Here is an 18,368-nt window from a genome sequence, read left to right on the forward strand (position 1 = left end):
TGGATACAGAACCTCTATTTTAAATGTTTTTAATCCCCAGGTCATTCTGAAACCTGAGTTTGGATGGTAGCTCTGAGGTTATTCCACTACTCATTCTGATCCAGTCTTCTCCTAAATCACCTTGGCTTACTATTTCTTCAAGTCCATTGCACCATATCCAATTTTCGCTCTCTATTCCTACATAGAACTTCTATGTTGGTATGGATCTGAAAACTACTAAAATAAAATTATTGTCTGCTATCTTACTTACCAAGCTGAACAGCCCATTTGGGTTTCCCATCTCTTCCTTGCCTATAGAAGTTCAGGCCCCCTTTCTCTTACAAGACAATGCACTGCTCAGCACCCACGGCCTGATGCAGCAGCCCTTGTAACAGGAGGCACGTCTGTGGTGCCTGGGGCTGGCAGTGCCCGACTTGAAGTGAGTTTTGCAGTTGGCCACATTTCAAAGGGGGCTTTTAACAGGTGTGAGGAAATCTCATACCATTAAGAATGTGGCAGCCACTTGGAGGTGGTAGTGAGCAAAGGTTTTAATGAGACTAATGATTAAAAGCAAACCTAATTAGATAGAAAATTGAAAAGTGAAAGCTGCTGGACTATGAAGTGCACTGTAAAAGCAGATGCCATTTGCAAAATAATTTCATTGCTAGGGTAGAGGCACAGGTGCTACTTCTCTATGGTTGATACATTAGTGGCCATTGAAAGAAATCTGGCATATTCCATTTTCAGTAAATAGAGCACAAGGTGGGCTAGCAGAATAGACTGGATGTATGAAAAATTATTCATTATGGATATTTAAAACCCACATATATCACTGATATCATTTGACCACTCAACCTACAACATTTATTGTTTTTTGCAAAATAGGCTACAAACATCCCTAATTGGGATGCAAATTTAATGCACAGTTTAGCTGAGAGCTAAAAGGTTCATTCAGAGATTTTCATACATTTCCCACTTATGTTACAGATGGTGAACAGCAAATACATAGTCAATAGTCAAAATTATTTCACAAGTGTAGTATTCTTATTTCACAATTTTTATATATAATTTTTTTATATTTGTCAATATTGCAAAACTGGCTTTAAGACTTTCTTTTCTGGCAATATATAAAAAGTTAACAAACTAGATTTTGTAATGAAATCAAGTATGTGAGAAATCTAGACAAACTAATAACTGTTTAACATTTTTTAGACTAACTGCAAACCAGCTTCTACCAAATTCCTTATACAGGTTTGGGTTTGATAACTCTCAGCCTCTAGTACCTGCCCACTGACATAAGAGTTTTAAGTTACAAGTCACAAATTATTGTTAAATACTTCCATTTAGCAGTCACTGAAGTGAAATTCAATGAATGTAAGTACCTGAGACATAATGTTGGCTAGCACAAGGCAGATGAGGCCTGATCTCTGTCTTCTTAAATTCAGGGCAAGTTTTCATTGATTTTAGTGGGAGTTTGATCAGAGTTATTGGCTATATCTGTCTGTATGGACTGTCTATGCCACTGATGCTGGCTGGCCTAGAGAGTCCTTTTAACTTTATTAGCACTATAGAATGCTATTACCATTCAAAACAGACTGGCTGCATGAAACCAGCCCATGAGGAAGGGTTCCTTGTCTTCACTAGCTCCTAAGCCGTACCCAGGAACTGTGTTGGCTGGCCAAGGCCAAAGCTGTGCCAGGGAATGGTTAACAGCACAGACGGCTGAGTTTTGGTGTTGCTACTCAATTTACCAGCACAGATGTAGCCACTGTGCCAGCCACCATATAAGGCACTGTGCACTTGTCAAGCACAAGGCAAACCTCTCCACTTATTTGCAGTTAATCTCACATAGATTAAATTGCCTTTTGATTTTGCTAATATTGGAGGACAGCTGGGCCACTGGCTGACATTTAAGTAATTTCTCTTTTGTTTTCTACATGTATTTAAACCTATGTTGTAGATGTTAAAATTTTTATGCATCATACAAAATCTGTATAAAGTACTAATTTCCTTTGGATCATAAAGCTCTGAATCTTTCTAATAATGTAATAATTGTTTCCTATTTTTGAAAATCTGAAAGGCTAGGAAAGCATGCTTATACCAAATACTATTACTATTCAATTGCTGTGCAAGAACTTTTCCATGCTTCCCATAGAAGCTGCACACTAGTCTCTGTCCTTACCTGCATATTTTTCTGAATTTTCTGCATTGTGCTTATAATTTTTTCATCTTTTGCTCAACACAAAAGTGTTTACTCCTATCTTAGTATCAAGCTATGCTTGTGCCTTGACTTTTTAGAATGTGTGACTAAAGTACACTGTAAAATACGCTTAAATACACTATAAGAAACTTGTAGAAACTTGCGGGTCAGCTGCTCTTGAACAATTCAATTTACTGTAATGATCTGCAAATAAGAAGTGGAGCTTTCCTCCATTTACACAATACTGCCAACAAAAATACCAGGCTACTCAGAATTGCAGAAAAAAAAGAGGTGTTACTTCATCTGGGAATAGAAACTGATTCCTTTTGATGTGAATTGCACCTTCTTACATGTATATCACTACGTATTACACCTGTGACTCTTTAACTGTCATAATCTAAAAATCACATTAGTGAAAACACACTTCAGTAAGTAGCATACTGGAATCATTAATAAATCATTAGTTGTTTCTCACACAGTCATTTAGAAAGCTGCTAATATTACCACATTTTCTTTAGTAAAATTTCCTTCTGTTGTAAAGGGAAATGCTTCCTTTGTTATTTAAAGTAATGTAGGACTATCAAAATTTCTTTAAGGGAAATTACAGCTATAATGATCCTTTTTATTTTAAATTATAAATGATATAAAGTCCCTGTGCATGACCCTTTACCTCCTGTTTTGAGCTGTCTCTCTCCCATATGGATGAATCTTCCCTGTCATCCTTCAACACTAGGTTGAACTCTCTTTTGAGTAAATAGGTCCAGTGTCTGGCCAGAACAACCTACATACTGCAACTTGGCCATCTCCACAAGCTTAGCCCCTTTGTGAATACTGAAAGGAGTTCTGGAAACTGATTTTTCTCTCCTAAGCAGGTTTGCCACAAAAAAATCGCATACATCTCCAACATCTCTGTATCTCAATTGCTGCCTTTTTGCACTGCTACCATGCTATAAAGGGAAATTCATAAGAATGATATTTCAGATATGACTATACTCAGCTTTGCTTGAAAACTGAGAAGTTCAAGTCCTTAATATGCTTCCATAAAAATACAGAGCTAGGTTAGTCACTGTTTATCACTAAATACCACAGCTTTGCACTGAAAAATACAGTGGGAACTAAAATGTCAAACTTCTTATCTGATTGTCTCTTGCATTGTATGAAGAACTTACTTTATTGACTGGAAGAATGTTTTTCACATTGAAGTAGAATCCAAAGTAAACCATGTTAAAAACTCCGTGACGGCCCAGGGTTGCAGTAAGGCCTTTGTTGAGTCCTTGGAAGCCCAGACCACCGGTTTTAATGATCTGCTGAGCTTGAACAAAGCTAGATGGTTGCTACACAAGTGAAGCAAAAGGAGGAAGAGATCATCTTTACAAAAAGAAAACAATAACACAGCATCATTTCCATCCCGTTGACAAACACAGTGCTGCCAATTCTTGTAATTTTATATTAAGTATTACCATATTTGCTATTTTCATTTTCCTGTGACCACATAAAAATCACAACTTTAATTAAAAAAAGATTCCTCATTTTTCTGATTGCAGAATAAGATGAAAGCAAGACTTGAGTACTGTAAAGGAGTAGTATTGAAACAGACTTCCATTTAATAAAAGGCAAAAAAGGAACAAGCTGCCTCATAGCAGACAGAATCTGCCTGACTACATGCACATTTGATCTTTTTTTGAATATACCATGACACTTAGAATTAGCTATTTCCTTCTGAATATTTTACTTTTTTTTTTTAGCAGCATTATAGAAACATTACTTTCAAAAAGTTGTTGAATCGAGTTTGGCTTTCTCCAAAGCATAAAGCCAGCTCTGGGTAACCAAATATATAATTAGATAGGCAAAACATAACATCCACTAGGAGGTTCAAACATGAAAATATAGAAGAATTTTGACTACACCACTGTGAATACCACTAATTTCAATACATCTATTTGTTTAATAGCTTTCCATTTCAAAATACCACTGCGGTAGATCAACAGCATCAGCCAAATGATGCTCCGTATCTGACAGAGCACATGAGTGCTTATTTAGGTGACTGACAAGTTTAATCTTTAATACAAAGTTTCATTCTGTTTTTTCATATTTCATAACTAATATTATCCTGTTAATGCTCTGCATACATTTTACTATAGTTTACTTTTCTAACTACCCCCAAGAATTCAAGTCAGAATCTATTCTAAAATGGAGACATCCAACATGGATACTAGCAATAACATCCTTTTTCATGCTCCAAAAATGTAGATTAGGTCTTTAAGAAATAATAAAGCAACCTTCAACAGTAAGGTATCCCCTGGTATCCCTTTTCTTGAACATGGATTTACTCATGACTCAGAATGGAAGCCTGTCAATTGCTTAACACCTGAGATGGGATTCATATCCAAATATAGACACCTGCAGTCTACACCTGACTTCCCTTTTCAGTCCTTTAGTAACAAAGGGGACTCTCTTTGGCAGCTATTCCCTTTTACCAAAGTAGGTGTCATCATGGCAACTGATCAAGCCATAGAAGGTCTGTGGTTCATCATTGATGATGGAAGGACCTTAGATAGAGGAATTTATTGTACAAACGTCTGGAGTTAATGCACTTCACACAGCTGTTGACTTTTACTTAATACAGACCCACTCAGTGGAATCTGGAGTCAGATTCTTTTCATCATAAAGCAGAAAATTGTATTTGTTTAATTAATCATAACTCTCACTTCAGGTGGAAAGATTTTAATCATCACACCAGCTTCTATAGCCAGAGAGTTATCCAGGGCTACAGGGAAATGAAACAAAAAGGAAAAACCAAACAACATGGTGTTGGGCCTTCTTGCAGTTTACTTTAACAAAAAGTCACCATTATTTTTACCCATAGCAAAAGGCCTGATACGTGATTTATAGTGGCCTTCCTCTTTAAATCTATCAACCCCCGAAAGATGATCCCCTACCACAGAACAATTCAGCTGTCACCGCAGGGTGTGAATATTTGCTTTGGGGGTGTGCAGGAGTCTGGGTGTGAGTGTATGTGTTCATGCTCTTCCTTGTTCCTTTTAAACAAGATATATTTATTATTTCTATACAATAGTCAAAGAAATATGTGAACTGCATTAGGTTTCATCATGTAGTATGAAAGCTCCACAATGGGATAGGTACACACTTTACTTAAACCTTTTAGAAAAACAGTGCATGGTAATGCCTTATGCTGTATAATATAACCTCTAGACATACTTCTTCCAATAGGCCTGAGTTTACATGCTTCAGTGTGGAATGTTCTTTAACATATTTGTAATGAGAACTTGATGTAAGGTATAAAGTCACTGGAGTGTTTTTCTGATTCACTGCAAATTTTGAAATTCTAACACTTTAAAAAGATATATTAAAGATTAATATGTCTGTGATAATAACAATCTTTGTGATTTAAGAACTAATTTCCCTTGGAATTTTTTCACTAGAGGTTCCTAGTAGAGTCCAAATACCATTCTGTCACAATTTTATTTGTATGATAATATACTATTATTTGGGTTTTGTGAAATTATTCTTTAAATTAAATTAAAGAATATTCACCTGAACAAAACCAACTCAGAATGATTTTGGACAGCTACAGTTTCATTATTGTAGTATTATGAAGGCCACTGAGGAAGGGATGCTGTAACTAATTGAAGTAATTGCATACAATTTACAAACTAAACCACCCCAGACTTTGTTACAAATTTTTCAGTAGAGAAAAAATTAAAACTTATGAAGTGAAAGGATACATTGGTCTTTTGCAACTTTACAAGGAATAGTTTGTTCAAAATATAACACTGGTTTGTTTATACCTAAAAGCAGAGGGTTTTTTTAAGATAGGATAATTACATCTTCACAACTGCGAAGCAGAAAGACCCAGAATATCTGCTCAGTTTACTACTGCTGAAGCAGTAGTAGTCCATAATTTTTATCATATCACATTCCTGAGAGAGAGATCCTCTCACACATTGCTTTTTCCCACTTTCAGTCTCTTTCCTTCCAGGATCCTAAACATTTAACTCCTGTACTGCATAATTCATCTGTTTCAGTGGGGCTTTGCTGCCCAAGTTTAAAAAATGTCTAGACTGGAGACTTGCAGCAAACAAACATGTCTTTCATATGCATTAAGAATCAAACAGAAATTTACCAAACATTTTAAAATTTATTCTGGAAGAAAATGCTTTTCTGGATGAGTTATGGAGTAGGTACCAGCTACTCTATGACATCTGGAAATCAGTAGCAATACTTTTCCAGAGTGTACCTGAGGAGCTTGGCCCAAACAGCATATGTAAATGGCCTGGTCATAAATCTCTTTACTGTGCATCCCCCAAAAGGGTTCTATTTGTGCAGATGAGTGCTACAAGGCATGCAAGTATTAACTCAGTCGAAACTTAATAGTAGAATATGCAAAAATCACGTCCCACCAGGGATTCAGCCAACCTTTTCATGTGATGCTTGTGTGATTTAGCACTTCTACCATGGTACAGCTGATTTCTCAAAATATTTTGGAAAAGATGATTTGGCAATTGTTATTTTTATTCAATGAGAAAAGAAAAAAGTATTACTGCTTTCCTTCACTTTATCCTGGAACACCTTCTGCATGAAAATTAATAGAAGTTAGTGCGTTCCTGAGAAGACTTGACTTTCATAAATCACTTGTTTCCCAGTTTGATCATTTTCCCCTTTCAGCAGTACCCAGAATCATGGACAATGTTTTGCACAATGACTTCTTTGGACTTAACAATATTTGACTAATAAAACTCTGAAGTGGAGCAAGAATTTAAATCATCAATGTACTTGTTATATAACAATTTTCCAGTTAGTGCTAATAAAAGTGAAGTCTTGTAAGTAATTTCATCCAAGAAACACAGCATAAAATACAGCAGCTGGACTCTGTCTAGGGCACAGGGCAGTGGTGTTTCATAGTAACCTTCGGTGCTCACTTGAAGTCTGGAGCCTGCTGTGGTAAATGTGCTGTGTACAAGGGGCTCAGGTTTGTACTCCTGGGTTACAATTCCTCACAGTGCTGGGTCGCTGGCTGCTCTGGAGGGATGAAGGTGCACTTCAGGCACAGAATATTTACAGTGGAGATGCTGATGCTTCTGACAGTACTGCATGCAGCTCTGCATATCTGAAGGCATTGTCTATTGGGTCTCTTCCTTCTCCATTTGTTACCCTTGTGGGAAAATCATTTGGGTCAACCAGTATATTATAGACATTCTGCTCTAAATACGAACCTTGAAGTGCATTATGCCCAATAAAGTGGAAAAAGGAGAATGAAGCAATTTTCCTACCTCTGTGAAGGCATTCTGATTGGTCTGTAAGGTAACCTTTACTACTTCAAATGGGTTAACCACAACCGCCTCTGTCAACCCAGATCCCAAGCCAGCAACTGCAAATGCCTAGGAAAGTTACAATGAAAATTAAATATTAAGGAGTAATACTTTCTGAACGTCAGATTGTGGAACTGAGTGATACAATGCAAACTGCAAGACTACAGTAATGCAGCAGTATTCTATTACTAAAGAGCTTTAGCCCTTGATTAGATGCTGACAGTTTGTGAAGACAATATGACAATAGCCATAAACCATATTCCAAAACAATCAAAATAAAATGTCATAGCAGTCCATGTCCATGAATTCTCTTTTCAGCTGTAAGGAAAAATGTGGTACCAAATTGTTATGCAAACATGAAAAAAGTGGAAAAAGGATGTCCTCATATTATCTTTGGGTGGACTCTGAATAGTAACACAAATATAAATGTAGTTGTACAGCACTGGAAAAAATAAAATCTCTGAACTGGGAATTAATGACATAACACTAACTTAAAAATAAATGTAAAAATCTAAAATAGTTCAGTACTTAAGCAAATTGCAAAAGTAGAATGTTCACCTACTAGGTAACAATCCTAGAAAGGTTTATATGGGAATGAGTGGCACACAGGGAAGTGTCAGCATTCACTGCAAGGATGAATTAACCCCATTTACTTAGAAGCTGGTAGTACATTTCAGTTACAGATATGGAGATAGTCACTGCTTTGCTTTCCATCATGGCTCAGCATTTTAAGATACCTTAATTTGTTTTTAACAAAAAATAGCATTAAAATATTTAGGTCAACTGAGAAAATTCAGAGGGGTTAAATTTAATGATCACTTTACATATTTATTGCCTCCACTTGACATCCCCAAACTCTCTAGGTGCTGAAAAAAGCCCCAGGACCAAGATACATTATAATGAGTACACTTGCTGGTATTCAAAGAAACCAACAGTAAGGAAAAACACAATAGTGAGAAAAAACTTACTTAACACAGAGGGATATGAGCAGGGACTCTTGGCAGCTCAAGAAAGAGAAGAATGGAAAGTTAGAAGGGTAGGGGCAAACACCAGTCTTACTGCCTTTGGAGAAGACTGTGTTACCAACAAATCTATTTTTCCAGTACGATGAGAACCTTTCATCATCAACCATGAGACTGAAGCCAGTAGGAAGATGGTGCTAATGTATGAATCTGTCTTTTAATAATAAATGTTGCCTTGTATGAGGTCTGTTAAGGCATTTAGAAACATTCTGCCTAGCTTAGACCAGAATCTACCTCAGTCTTCTTTTTCCCTCGCTACCTTGGGCCAAAAATGCCTCTATGGTAACAACACTGCACCAAAAATATGAGGGGTGTCTGATGGTTCCAAGCACTGTTGTATCTGTTACACGAACCAGAGCAGCTTTTGGGCAGCTATTTCATGTTTACAAGTTTTCAGCATATTTTCCTCTCCCCCAAAAAGTGCTAGGTACCATGGAACCTTCAACTGTTCTTTCCATTTGCTAGAGAACAAGTATCAGTCTCTATTTACACCTAAGGATGAGAACTGCTGAAAAATACCAGATAAAATAGGAGACACTGCAAACAGCTATAGGGCCAGTGGAATAATTAAGAGGAAGAGGAAACTTGCTCTAAGCTAGATAAGAGAATTCCATGACCATTCACTCACTGCAAAGAAAGGGAGATATAAATGGAAGCAATACTCTTTGAAAGAGACTTGAAATTTCCAAAACCTTTATAGCATAGCCATCAAAAGATCAATTGTTTCCTAAAGTTGTGATGCCATCATTGTGAAAAATAGATATTTACTATGATTTACATTCTTACACTGCAGGAAGCAAAAAGTATAAAAAATAAAAAGTATTTTACTCCTAAAGCACAATAGCAGAATTATGCTCTACACATGAGAATGCAGATTACACATGCAACCTACATTTTAGCATTAAAACATTTCTGCATATATGTATGTCCTGCATTTTGTTTTTAAACCAGTTATTTCTTGAGAAGAATTCCTAACTCCACTGATGTACATGAGAGTTTAGCCATTTACTTCAAAGGAGGTAGCAATTTCTTATCAATAGCTTATGTTTCTTTTATAAAGTCTTTAAAGTAAGACTGAGATCTGTATTTTTGTTATAGTCGTACTGTGCCTTGAAGAATAGCACTTTGAGGTTGAAGTATTAAACCAGTCACTATGACATGGATAAACAAATATTGATAAGTTCAACTTCTTTTGTTATTTTGCAAGAATGAAGAATGACAAGTTGTATACAGACTCTTCCATGGTGGCTGTCATTATCCATGCTAACAAATGTTGACATTGTAGGGAATTATTTTGAAGCCATTTGATATAAAACATCATTTATCAATTTTGATAAATTCTTATCAATGTTTTCAAGGGACAAGTCTGTTTTGAAAAACTGTGGATTGAGCTGGACCCTTTAATTTTGTGCTTCTTCTATGGGAGGAAGCAGATGAGACAGACTGCTCAGCAGACACACATTACATTAGAACACGAAGTTCTTTATCCATACATACCAGTCCTGGCGGTAATGATGCATATCCTAGTAGCTTCTTGTATTGTTCGAAGGTGAAAAACTGTGAATAAAAATTAGACTGAAATTGCACTGAAAAAAAATTATCAGCTACTTATGCAAATCAGTAAAAAGCAGACTACAATGGAGTTTCACTACATCATATCCTGAGCAGCCGCATGCAGTTCTGCAAAATAAACATAAGCCACTTCTGTTTCACACTCTCGGTAGCAGTGTTAGATGTGCAAGAGGAGGTAATCTGGCTACAGAACTGATTTTATTAGTTTGTCATGCATAATAGCAGTGTAAGTGCAATTCAAGTAATGATTTATCTAAGAGTTCACTCACATCATATAGGACATATTTTAAATTTATAAACTTCTCCTCTGGCATTAACTTTCACATACTAGTTTAAATGTAGTAGCAGATACTACAAATTTCCCAAGAAATCACCCCCACTTTCTTAATATAATGTGCTGCAATCACTTTTGCCTTTCTCAAACACTAGTTGCTCCTCATCAGAGAGATATAATTGTGGATTTTGAAGATGGAAAGTCTGTCATTTTTATAATCTTGTACTGTCAACAGGCACATTTCTTTTTCTGTTCTCTCTTCACAAATAAATCTTTCAGTCAATTGTCTGCTTTCAAACAACGGCACTTAGAAGTCCTGAGCATCTGCAATTCCTTAGAGGATGTCTTGAAAGCTGTATTCTTGGGTGTTTGAAGTTCAAGAAAGAAATAGGATCAGCTTCACCTGCACCAACATGGTGAAAGGCAACCATTTACAAATGGCTCACTTTGCAACCTAATATTTCTTGCCACTCAAACCCATTAATTTTCAGAATACCTTCAGTGAATTCTTATAAAAATCAAAGCAAAATAAATGAATGGATTTGTTCTTCCAAGAAGAAGGTTGAGAATAAGTCTCACTGCACTGAAGTCAGTAAGAAGCTTCCTGTCAGCACAGGCAGACAGACTTTTGCTGCCTAGCTCCTTGTCTGTGGACACAAAGTCTAAGATGCATAGGTCAAGATATACTCTAAAGAAAGAGTAAATGTGAAATTTTACAAATTATTGGATAGATGCCCTCTGACATACAACACACAATCTAAGCCACCGTTTAAAAAACAAGAACTTGGACTACATAATATTCAAACCAGGGCTACCAGGACCATTAAGGAGAGCTTAGTGCTTATTTTAAGAATGAAGACTGAAGGAGAATAAATTCTTTCCTTGTCTAGTTTAACAAAAGAGATGCTACAAGAGAATGAAAAACAAATAAGGTATGTAACATAAAGAAATTGTGTGTAAAAGTAAAATATAAATAGAATGTGGTTGTAGATCTGATGAAGCTTTCTTGCAACCTAAGGAGTAGAGTCCTGAAACAGTCTTCCAATAAGAGTTATGGGGGAAAAATCTTAATGACTTGCACGGGAGGGTTTGAGAAGTTTGTGAAGGAGATTATAGAACAAATCCCATAGCGCCTTAAATTTATATTCTGCAAATATGTGGCTGAAGCCACTGAAAAAGCTGTCCAATTGCTATCACATCAGACAGATCTGAGGGTAGTGAAAATGATCTTCTAGCATGAGGATGGCAAAACTTGTGGGCTATAAAGAGTCGGTATCTGAATTCTGGGTAAAACCTAAAATATTGAAGGTGTTATTCCACATGATTTTCACATAGAACAACACAAGGCCCTAACTGCAGCTCACTATTTGTGAGTCCTGTAACCTGTCTAAGATGTATTCACGTCTTTGCACACAAAATGAAGTGGCTTTTACACAGCATGTCTGGTATTATGGGAATGAAGAACAAAAATCTGTCACAGTTCCACCAAGACTGCATCGGTGCAGGTTCATATCTCCTAGTACAAGAGCTGTCACATCCCAGTCTAGCAAAAGTAAATAGCCAGAACTTTTAACTTTCCTGTCTGCTTTCCAGTGCTGACCTGTAACATTTGATCAGTTCAGAGCAGGCTGGTTCAAATAAAGGTGGCATTCTTTGAAAGTCTGTGCATTTTGTGACCACACAGGAGGCTACGATCCCTCCACATAGCATCTGCCCATGTATGAGAAAATCAGACTGTTTCACCACGAGACAAAGGCAATGAGCAATGAGGGAATCATAAGAAGCATAAGGGAATAGAGTTTTTAAGACAAGACAGAAAGACTGGGGGACCTGTGCTGAGTCTCAGCCAAAGAAGACAAGCTCTGTCCCTCAGGGTTCAGTTAATACAGACCTATCAGAACAAACCACCTTTCCCATAAACCACGTGTACAGGAACATAACTAATAAGCACCACATTTTCATTTGAACTTGTCTAGAACCTTTAGAACCTTTTTCCTATGGCAAAGTCAATAAAATTTTTCAATCAAGACCTGGTTCAAATGAAAAGTCACTGGAATCATATCGAAACCATCAGAGAATTGGGTGTTAATGTGTTAATAATGCCACTGTTTTAAAGCAAGAGGGAATATGTACACATAATGCAAAACTGGGTCGTTAAATTCTGAAAACTGATGGGCTGATACTCTGGTCACTGGACAGATACTTTTTTATATCCTCAGTTGGGATTATTACATCATTTTGCAGAAAAAGTCCTAGAATTGGGGCTCAGATTTTAACTGCCCTCCAAAGTGTGTACAGAGTGAACATTAACCTTGCAAGCATCTTGCAAATATGTTTACAATTTTTCCATTGGCCTTGAAAATAACCAGAAAAGATAGAAGTGTTACTTTAACTCCAGGTCTATCTTTTTGTACAACTGGAGGTATTATAGAGGTAAAAATCTTACAAAGTGGGCGGGTAAGCTGCTTCACTGAACTAAATTAACCTCTTATTGTGATAAAATTTGCTTTATTCTCTCTCCAGCATCTTTCTAGTCATTGTTACCCTCTTAACCTTTAATGGAATTTCTGGTATTCCTTAATGTTTTCCATAGTGTTACAGATCTGTAAAATAGGTGTAATAAAGGCAGAAATACATTACCCAATAATTTTTTGACCTTTAAAATGTTACCTTAAAAATCAATAGCTTCCTAGAGTCATAAATAAAATAACTACTTAATAGTAACTATGCTTTATATAACTTTTAAAAGAAATAATAGCAATGAAACTTAATATAAATGCTGCTGGGTGTAGTAGAGTGGCTATACACATACAATTTTGCAAAAAAAAGGATTTCATACTGTATCATATGATTTTATATAATGTATATCCACCCAAAATGTTTTTAAAAACACAGCATAATTTGTCTTTTCCTCTACAGTTGTATTAAGTTAATAGCTTTGCACAAAAAAATTTTCTCAGAATAAACATATTTAAAACATGCTTTTGTGTATATAATAACCAATATTGTCCATCTGGCAAAGATACACTTTAATTGAAGTTACACAGAAAATAGCCAAAGTACTTACCAGATGTCTCAATAACTCTAAGGTAAAAATATATGCTTGAAACAAGATGTCTGGGAACACATGAGCAATATAAATTTGCCCCAAAAGTTCATCTGTTAACCATTGTATTGGCATCATCATTTCTTTCCTCCAAGTTCAATCTAACAGAAAGTTATAAACTCGGACTTTTCATCTTCCAGAAATACCAGCTTTCTTTTTAGAAGGGAAATAAAAAGAGAGAAAAAAAGAAATAGCAAGACAGACGTGAGAACATAGCTGACTAAAATTGAAGCTGTATCTTCAACACTTAACTGGAAAACCAGGGCTAAATAGCTTCATTTTAATAGCTTTATTTTTACTTGCAAAAATACACACCAGATAAATGCAATGTTCCAGTAGCACAAGTACATTTTTTCTTTGTACAAAATCTCCCTTGTCCATTCTCTACACACTTTTATGACACTATAACTAGAAGCTTTCAAAAAAGTTCATTACAAACATAAAACAAGGCTGCTGGAACCTAGAAAATGCCTCTTTGCCTTTTGTGCTTACTCACATCTCAGAATCATTGGCCTGGATGTAGCCTTCCTCTAAATCTCACTAGTCATTTAGGCAGTGGAGAAGGGACAGCTTGAGGCTTGTTAAGGTGAGGAAAACTGTTAGAAGCATAAAGGGTGGAGAGTGGGCCAAAGGAAGCAGTGACTTTTCCCCTGGGGTCACAGCCAAACAAGGTTAGCGGAAATTTGAGATAGGCTGGATTCTCTTCAGGTCAAAGCATAGGTATGAACTCCACTTTGGATGTTAAAAATTGTACTGGCATATGGCATCCCACATTGAATTGCTTTATTATACAGGTTCTTACAAGGACATTATTGTCCAGCCCTGTTCTGTCACTGAATTCTTCTAATGTAGAGTACAGCTGATGTCTCAAGGTAACTTAAAGTCATCCTGATGTCCTTGGAACAGCACTAAATTTAAAGGAATAGTGTAAAAATAAAATAATTCCACTATTTAATAAAATCCCTCACATGTTTCACATTTAAACTCGATTCTCACGTTTGCAGAAAAATCAGCTCTCACATAAATGTTCAAGAACTAGGTAGAAAGCAACCTACTAAGAGAGGACAAGTAAGGTATTAAAGGAGCTGTGAGCTTATGATGTACAAGAGGTTGAGAGAACTGAGTCTGTTTAGCCTGGAGACAAGAAGGCTGAGGTGATCTAAGTTCTGTCTTCCACCATCCAAAGTTTATATAGAAGAGAGTCAGACTTTGTCAGAGGCCGACAACAGAAGCATGAGAGGCAAAATGCAAAGGTTGCAGCAGGAGGATTTGGACTGGATATAAGGCAAAATTTCTCATAGTAAAGCAATTAAGGACTGGAGCAGGAGCACAGAGAGGCTGTAGTCTCCATCCTTTAAGATTTCAGAACTCAACTAGACGAGGCATCTGAACAACCTGATCTAATAATGAAGTCAACTCTGCTTTGGTCCAGAGATCCCTCCCAACTTAAAATCTTTCTATGATTCTATAACTATATTGACTATCATGGGGTTTAAGCAAATTTAATCAATTTGAGTAAAGGAAAGTGTTTTGAAGTTTATGAATGACTCAAATTGGTAGGCGAAATCAAACCTGGGTTGACATTTTAACTAAATACACGCTGGAACCTAAAAAGTACAGTCAGATTTACTTTATCCTGTTTCAAATGAAATTAAATGGAGAGACAGAGGAAACATCACAGTACGAAGAAAACAAGTTATTAGGAATCTTCTAAATATCATCCATCTATTCTTCACTGCCACTTTGTTAATAAATAGGACTTTAGTTTTCCTGTTTTTATTAAATAATTTTGAGATAAGTGACATATGTCACTTGCATCCAAAACGCCAGTGCATACAAAAAGATGATATTACCAGAACTCCTTTAGGATTCTGTTACAAGGTCACATCCTGTCACTTTATACAAATATTATTCCTCTGTAAAGGAATTGGAATGTGAATGATTAATTGCAGACTAAGGACCAGAATCATATGCAGCCTTTTTAGAAAGAAACAACAAAGAGAAAGAAAGGAAAATCAAGACATTCTGTATAATAATTGCTTTTAGACGCATTTGGTGCAACTATGGAAACTTCAAAGTTCTGAAGTAAAAGACAAAGAAACATTTTCTGTTAACACAATGGCTGCTTTGATAGAGTTAGAACTTTAGGATGATGTGCTTAATAATTAGGTTTTAATTAAAAAGGTTGAATGGCTCAACTGAAAAAATGGATGTACTGAAGTATTTTGCTTAGGAATGTTACTAAAATCCTGTTCACAAATCAAAATAAAGGATAATAAAAGAAAATCAGATCAGCATTTGACAGCAAATACACTTTGATAGGCTAGCATCAACAACTGTAAGAGAGCTGGAGTAAAATGTTTTGCACAATAAGTTGTATCAATTACGATCTTCAGTCTCTTAAAAAGTTAGAGTATGGAGTAGAGTGGCCTTTGGAGCACAGGAAAACTCTGGGCAGCACTTCAAACCTACTGAGTAAGTACTTATTAGTGGCTTCTTTAATGGCTTCTTGTGTTAATTTATTAAGCTGTTAGTTGTTTTGCAATTTGCTAGGCATTTTCAGTAAAACAAAACATCCAAACCAGAGGAAATTATGAGGCTAAAATATAATTTAAACTATTTTATTAATTTTGAAAATATAAAATAATTGCAATTTTTTTTTTTCAGTTACATTTGATACACAAGTCAAAATTAGCTTAACATTTACAAGCCTTATCCTACACTTCTTAATCAAGGACAGTTTTTACTGTCCTATCAACAGGAAATGTTTCTCCTAGTAAAAATCAGAGGATTAATATGCCAAATAAGTTTAAGATTCTAATCTCAGTCAGTGGGGGAGAAATAAAATGTTTTACAGCTGCCACTGTCCCTACTTATATTTTTAAGGGAGGAAGCATGGGGTTTTCACCTTCACCGCCCGTTTGGGTGTCTCAGCCAAGACGGGAGGAAGTATTCCTTTGTAGAAGCCAAGTAACCTATCAAAGAAAAAAAGGAAATTATCTTTGTATGGATAAACAACATATTGATACCATACTGCCAATTCTATTTTCGCTTTTGAGTAAAGCAACTAACCTTTCAGCATTTCCAGGCATACAGACAAATAATGATACTCTCTGCTTACTTGCTAAGCAACTAATGTGCTACCAATTATATCATGTGCTGGTGAGATGACATAAAGAAATCAGGAATGAATATGTAAAAATTCAATCAATTTTTTTCAGAATATACAAGAAATTGTATTTAAAAGGAGAGGAAAATTTTTGACAATGAAAAAGAAGTATTATTTCATTGTTTTAATTTGCTTAGCACAGCAATGTTTATATTAAAAAATGAAGTGACAAAATACAAATTTGGAAAAACTGTGACTTCAGCAAGTTGCATACAAAACCACTGCTTGCTCATCTTCAAATGCTAGGCCAGACATGTTTTAAAGCTTAAACATGACTCAAAATATATGAAGGTTTTTTTTTTTAGCAACTTAGTTTTAACACAACTTACTTTTTCAGAGACCCATAGTAGAACGCATGTATTTCATCTTGGAAGAAAACATTTGGGCAGTATGTTGTCACTGTATGTGTGTATATATATATATATGCAGCCTGCCACATGCCAGGACACATTGCATTTGCAGGCAGCCTGAGCTCTGCTTACAAGGTCAATGTAGATACATAATGCTTGGTCTAGGGAATGCTTTAAATGATAAGCTGTTTTCAAAATCCCCATGTGGGGTAGAAATAGACATAGTTCTTGTCTGCTAGGTCTGCACACTGACCTGGATAGTGCGTGGTGAGAGTTCAGAAAGGGATCTAATGGAATCACCAAGAAGAATCATAGAATCATCAAGGTTGGAAGAGACCTTCCATTTCAGCCATCAACCCAGCACTACCATTGTTACCCCTAAACCTGGACTCAGAGGCCTCTTGAACTCCTCCAGGGGTGGTGACTCCACCACCTTCTTGGGCAAACTATTCCAATGTCTCACCACCCCAACAGTGAAAAAAAAGTTTTTCAATACCTAATTTGAATCTCCCCTTAGCTTAAGGTCATAAATTACCTCATTAGCCAACAAGAATATATCCTACAATTTACCCATCTTCGGAATGTATACACATTTATTCAGGACTGTAAAAGGATTCTGTCTACACAAAAAAAATTACTTCTTAAACCAAAGCATTTGTGTTTTTTTAAAATGTTGAAAGGTGATGATGTTGGAATGTGATGATTCACCTTTCTAAAGCAGCCTATTATTTGGAATATTTTTGCAGAGTGTGTAAGAGACATGACATCAATAGATTCTCCTATAGTTAATCTCTGCATGTCAAAAGAAAACAGCTAAATTCATATTCCCCACGTGAATGTAAAATACTACAAAAGCTATACCATTTTCCCCATCCTTCTTTGAATGATTCTCTGGAGTTCTCTTCTTAGGCCTCTCCAATATAAATAAAATAATTTAGGCCTTGTAAGATGCTCCGGGTTGGGCATATTGCTAATCCTTACCTGAAGTAAGCAATGTATGAACTCCAGTCCGTGACTAAAGGACACTTTGAGCATTTAATACAATGATGGTTTCATGACAAAATACTGAAAGGTAGGAGATTTAAGGAATTCAGTTGAGTCCTCAGATGTTTGAATTTCCCCAAAGTCTTACTTTGCAAACATAAATAAATATACAAATATATGTTTATGTATCTATTAATATAGATACGGATATATCTATGGATAGCTATAGATATGGATTTAACAATACAGATATACTGGATCCATAGAATCAAAGAATGGTTTAGTTGGAAGGGACCATAAAAATCATTTAGCTCCAACTTTCCTGCCATAAGTAGGGAACCTTCCACTAGACCAGGTTACTCAGCCCCATCCAGCTGGTCTT

The 18,368-nt window shown here is 36.0% G+C and overlaps 1 protein-coding gene across 1 annotated transcript in view; it reads right to left on the bottom strand.

Annotated features, from left to right (window-relative positions):
* Positions 1–18,368, bottom strand: part of SLC25A21 (solute carrier family 25 member 21) — a gene marked incomplete at its 3' end in the record, with an annotated part of 235,648 nt that overhangs the window by 6,356 nt on the left and 210,924 nt on the right. The window contains exons 4-7 of the mRNA XM_082283648.1: positions 16,392–16,458; positions 10,029–10,088; positions 7,471–7,578; positions 3,349–3,513 (exon numbers count right to left, since the gene is read on the bottom strand). Of these exons, the coding sequence (XP_082139774.1) occupies positions 3,349–3,513; positions 7,471–7,578; positions 10,029–10,088; positions 16,392–16,458 (400 nt within the window). The remainder of the gene's footprint in view (positions 1–3,348; positions 3,514–7,470; positions 7,579–10,028; positions 10,089–16,391; positions 16,459–18,368) is intronic.

This window comes from Coloeus monedula (assembly GCF_965178545.1).
Source record: "Coloeus monedula genome assembly, chromosome: 6".
Lineage (NCBI taxonomy): Eukaryota > Metazoa > Chordata > Aves > Passeriformes > Corvidae > Coloeus > Coloeus monedula.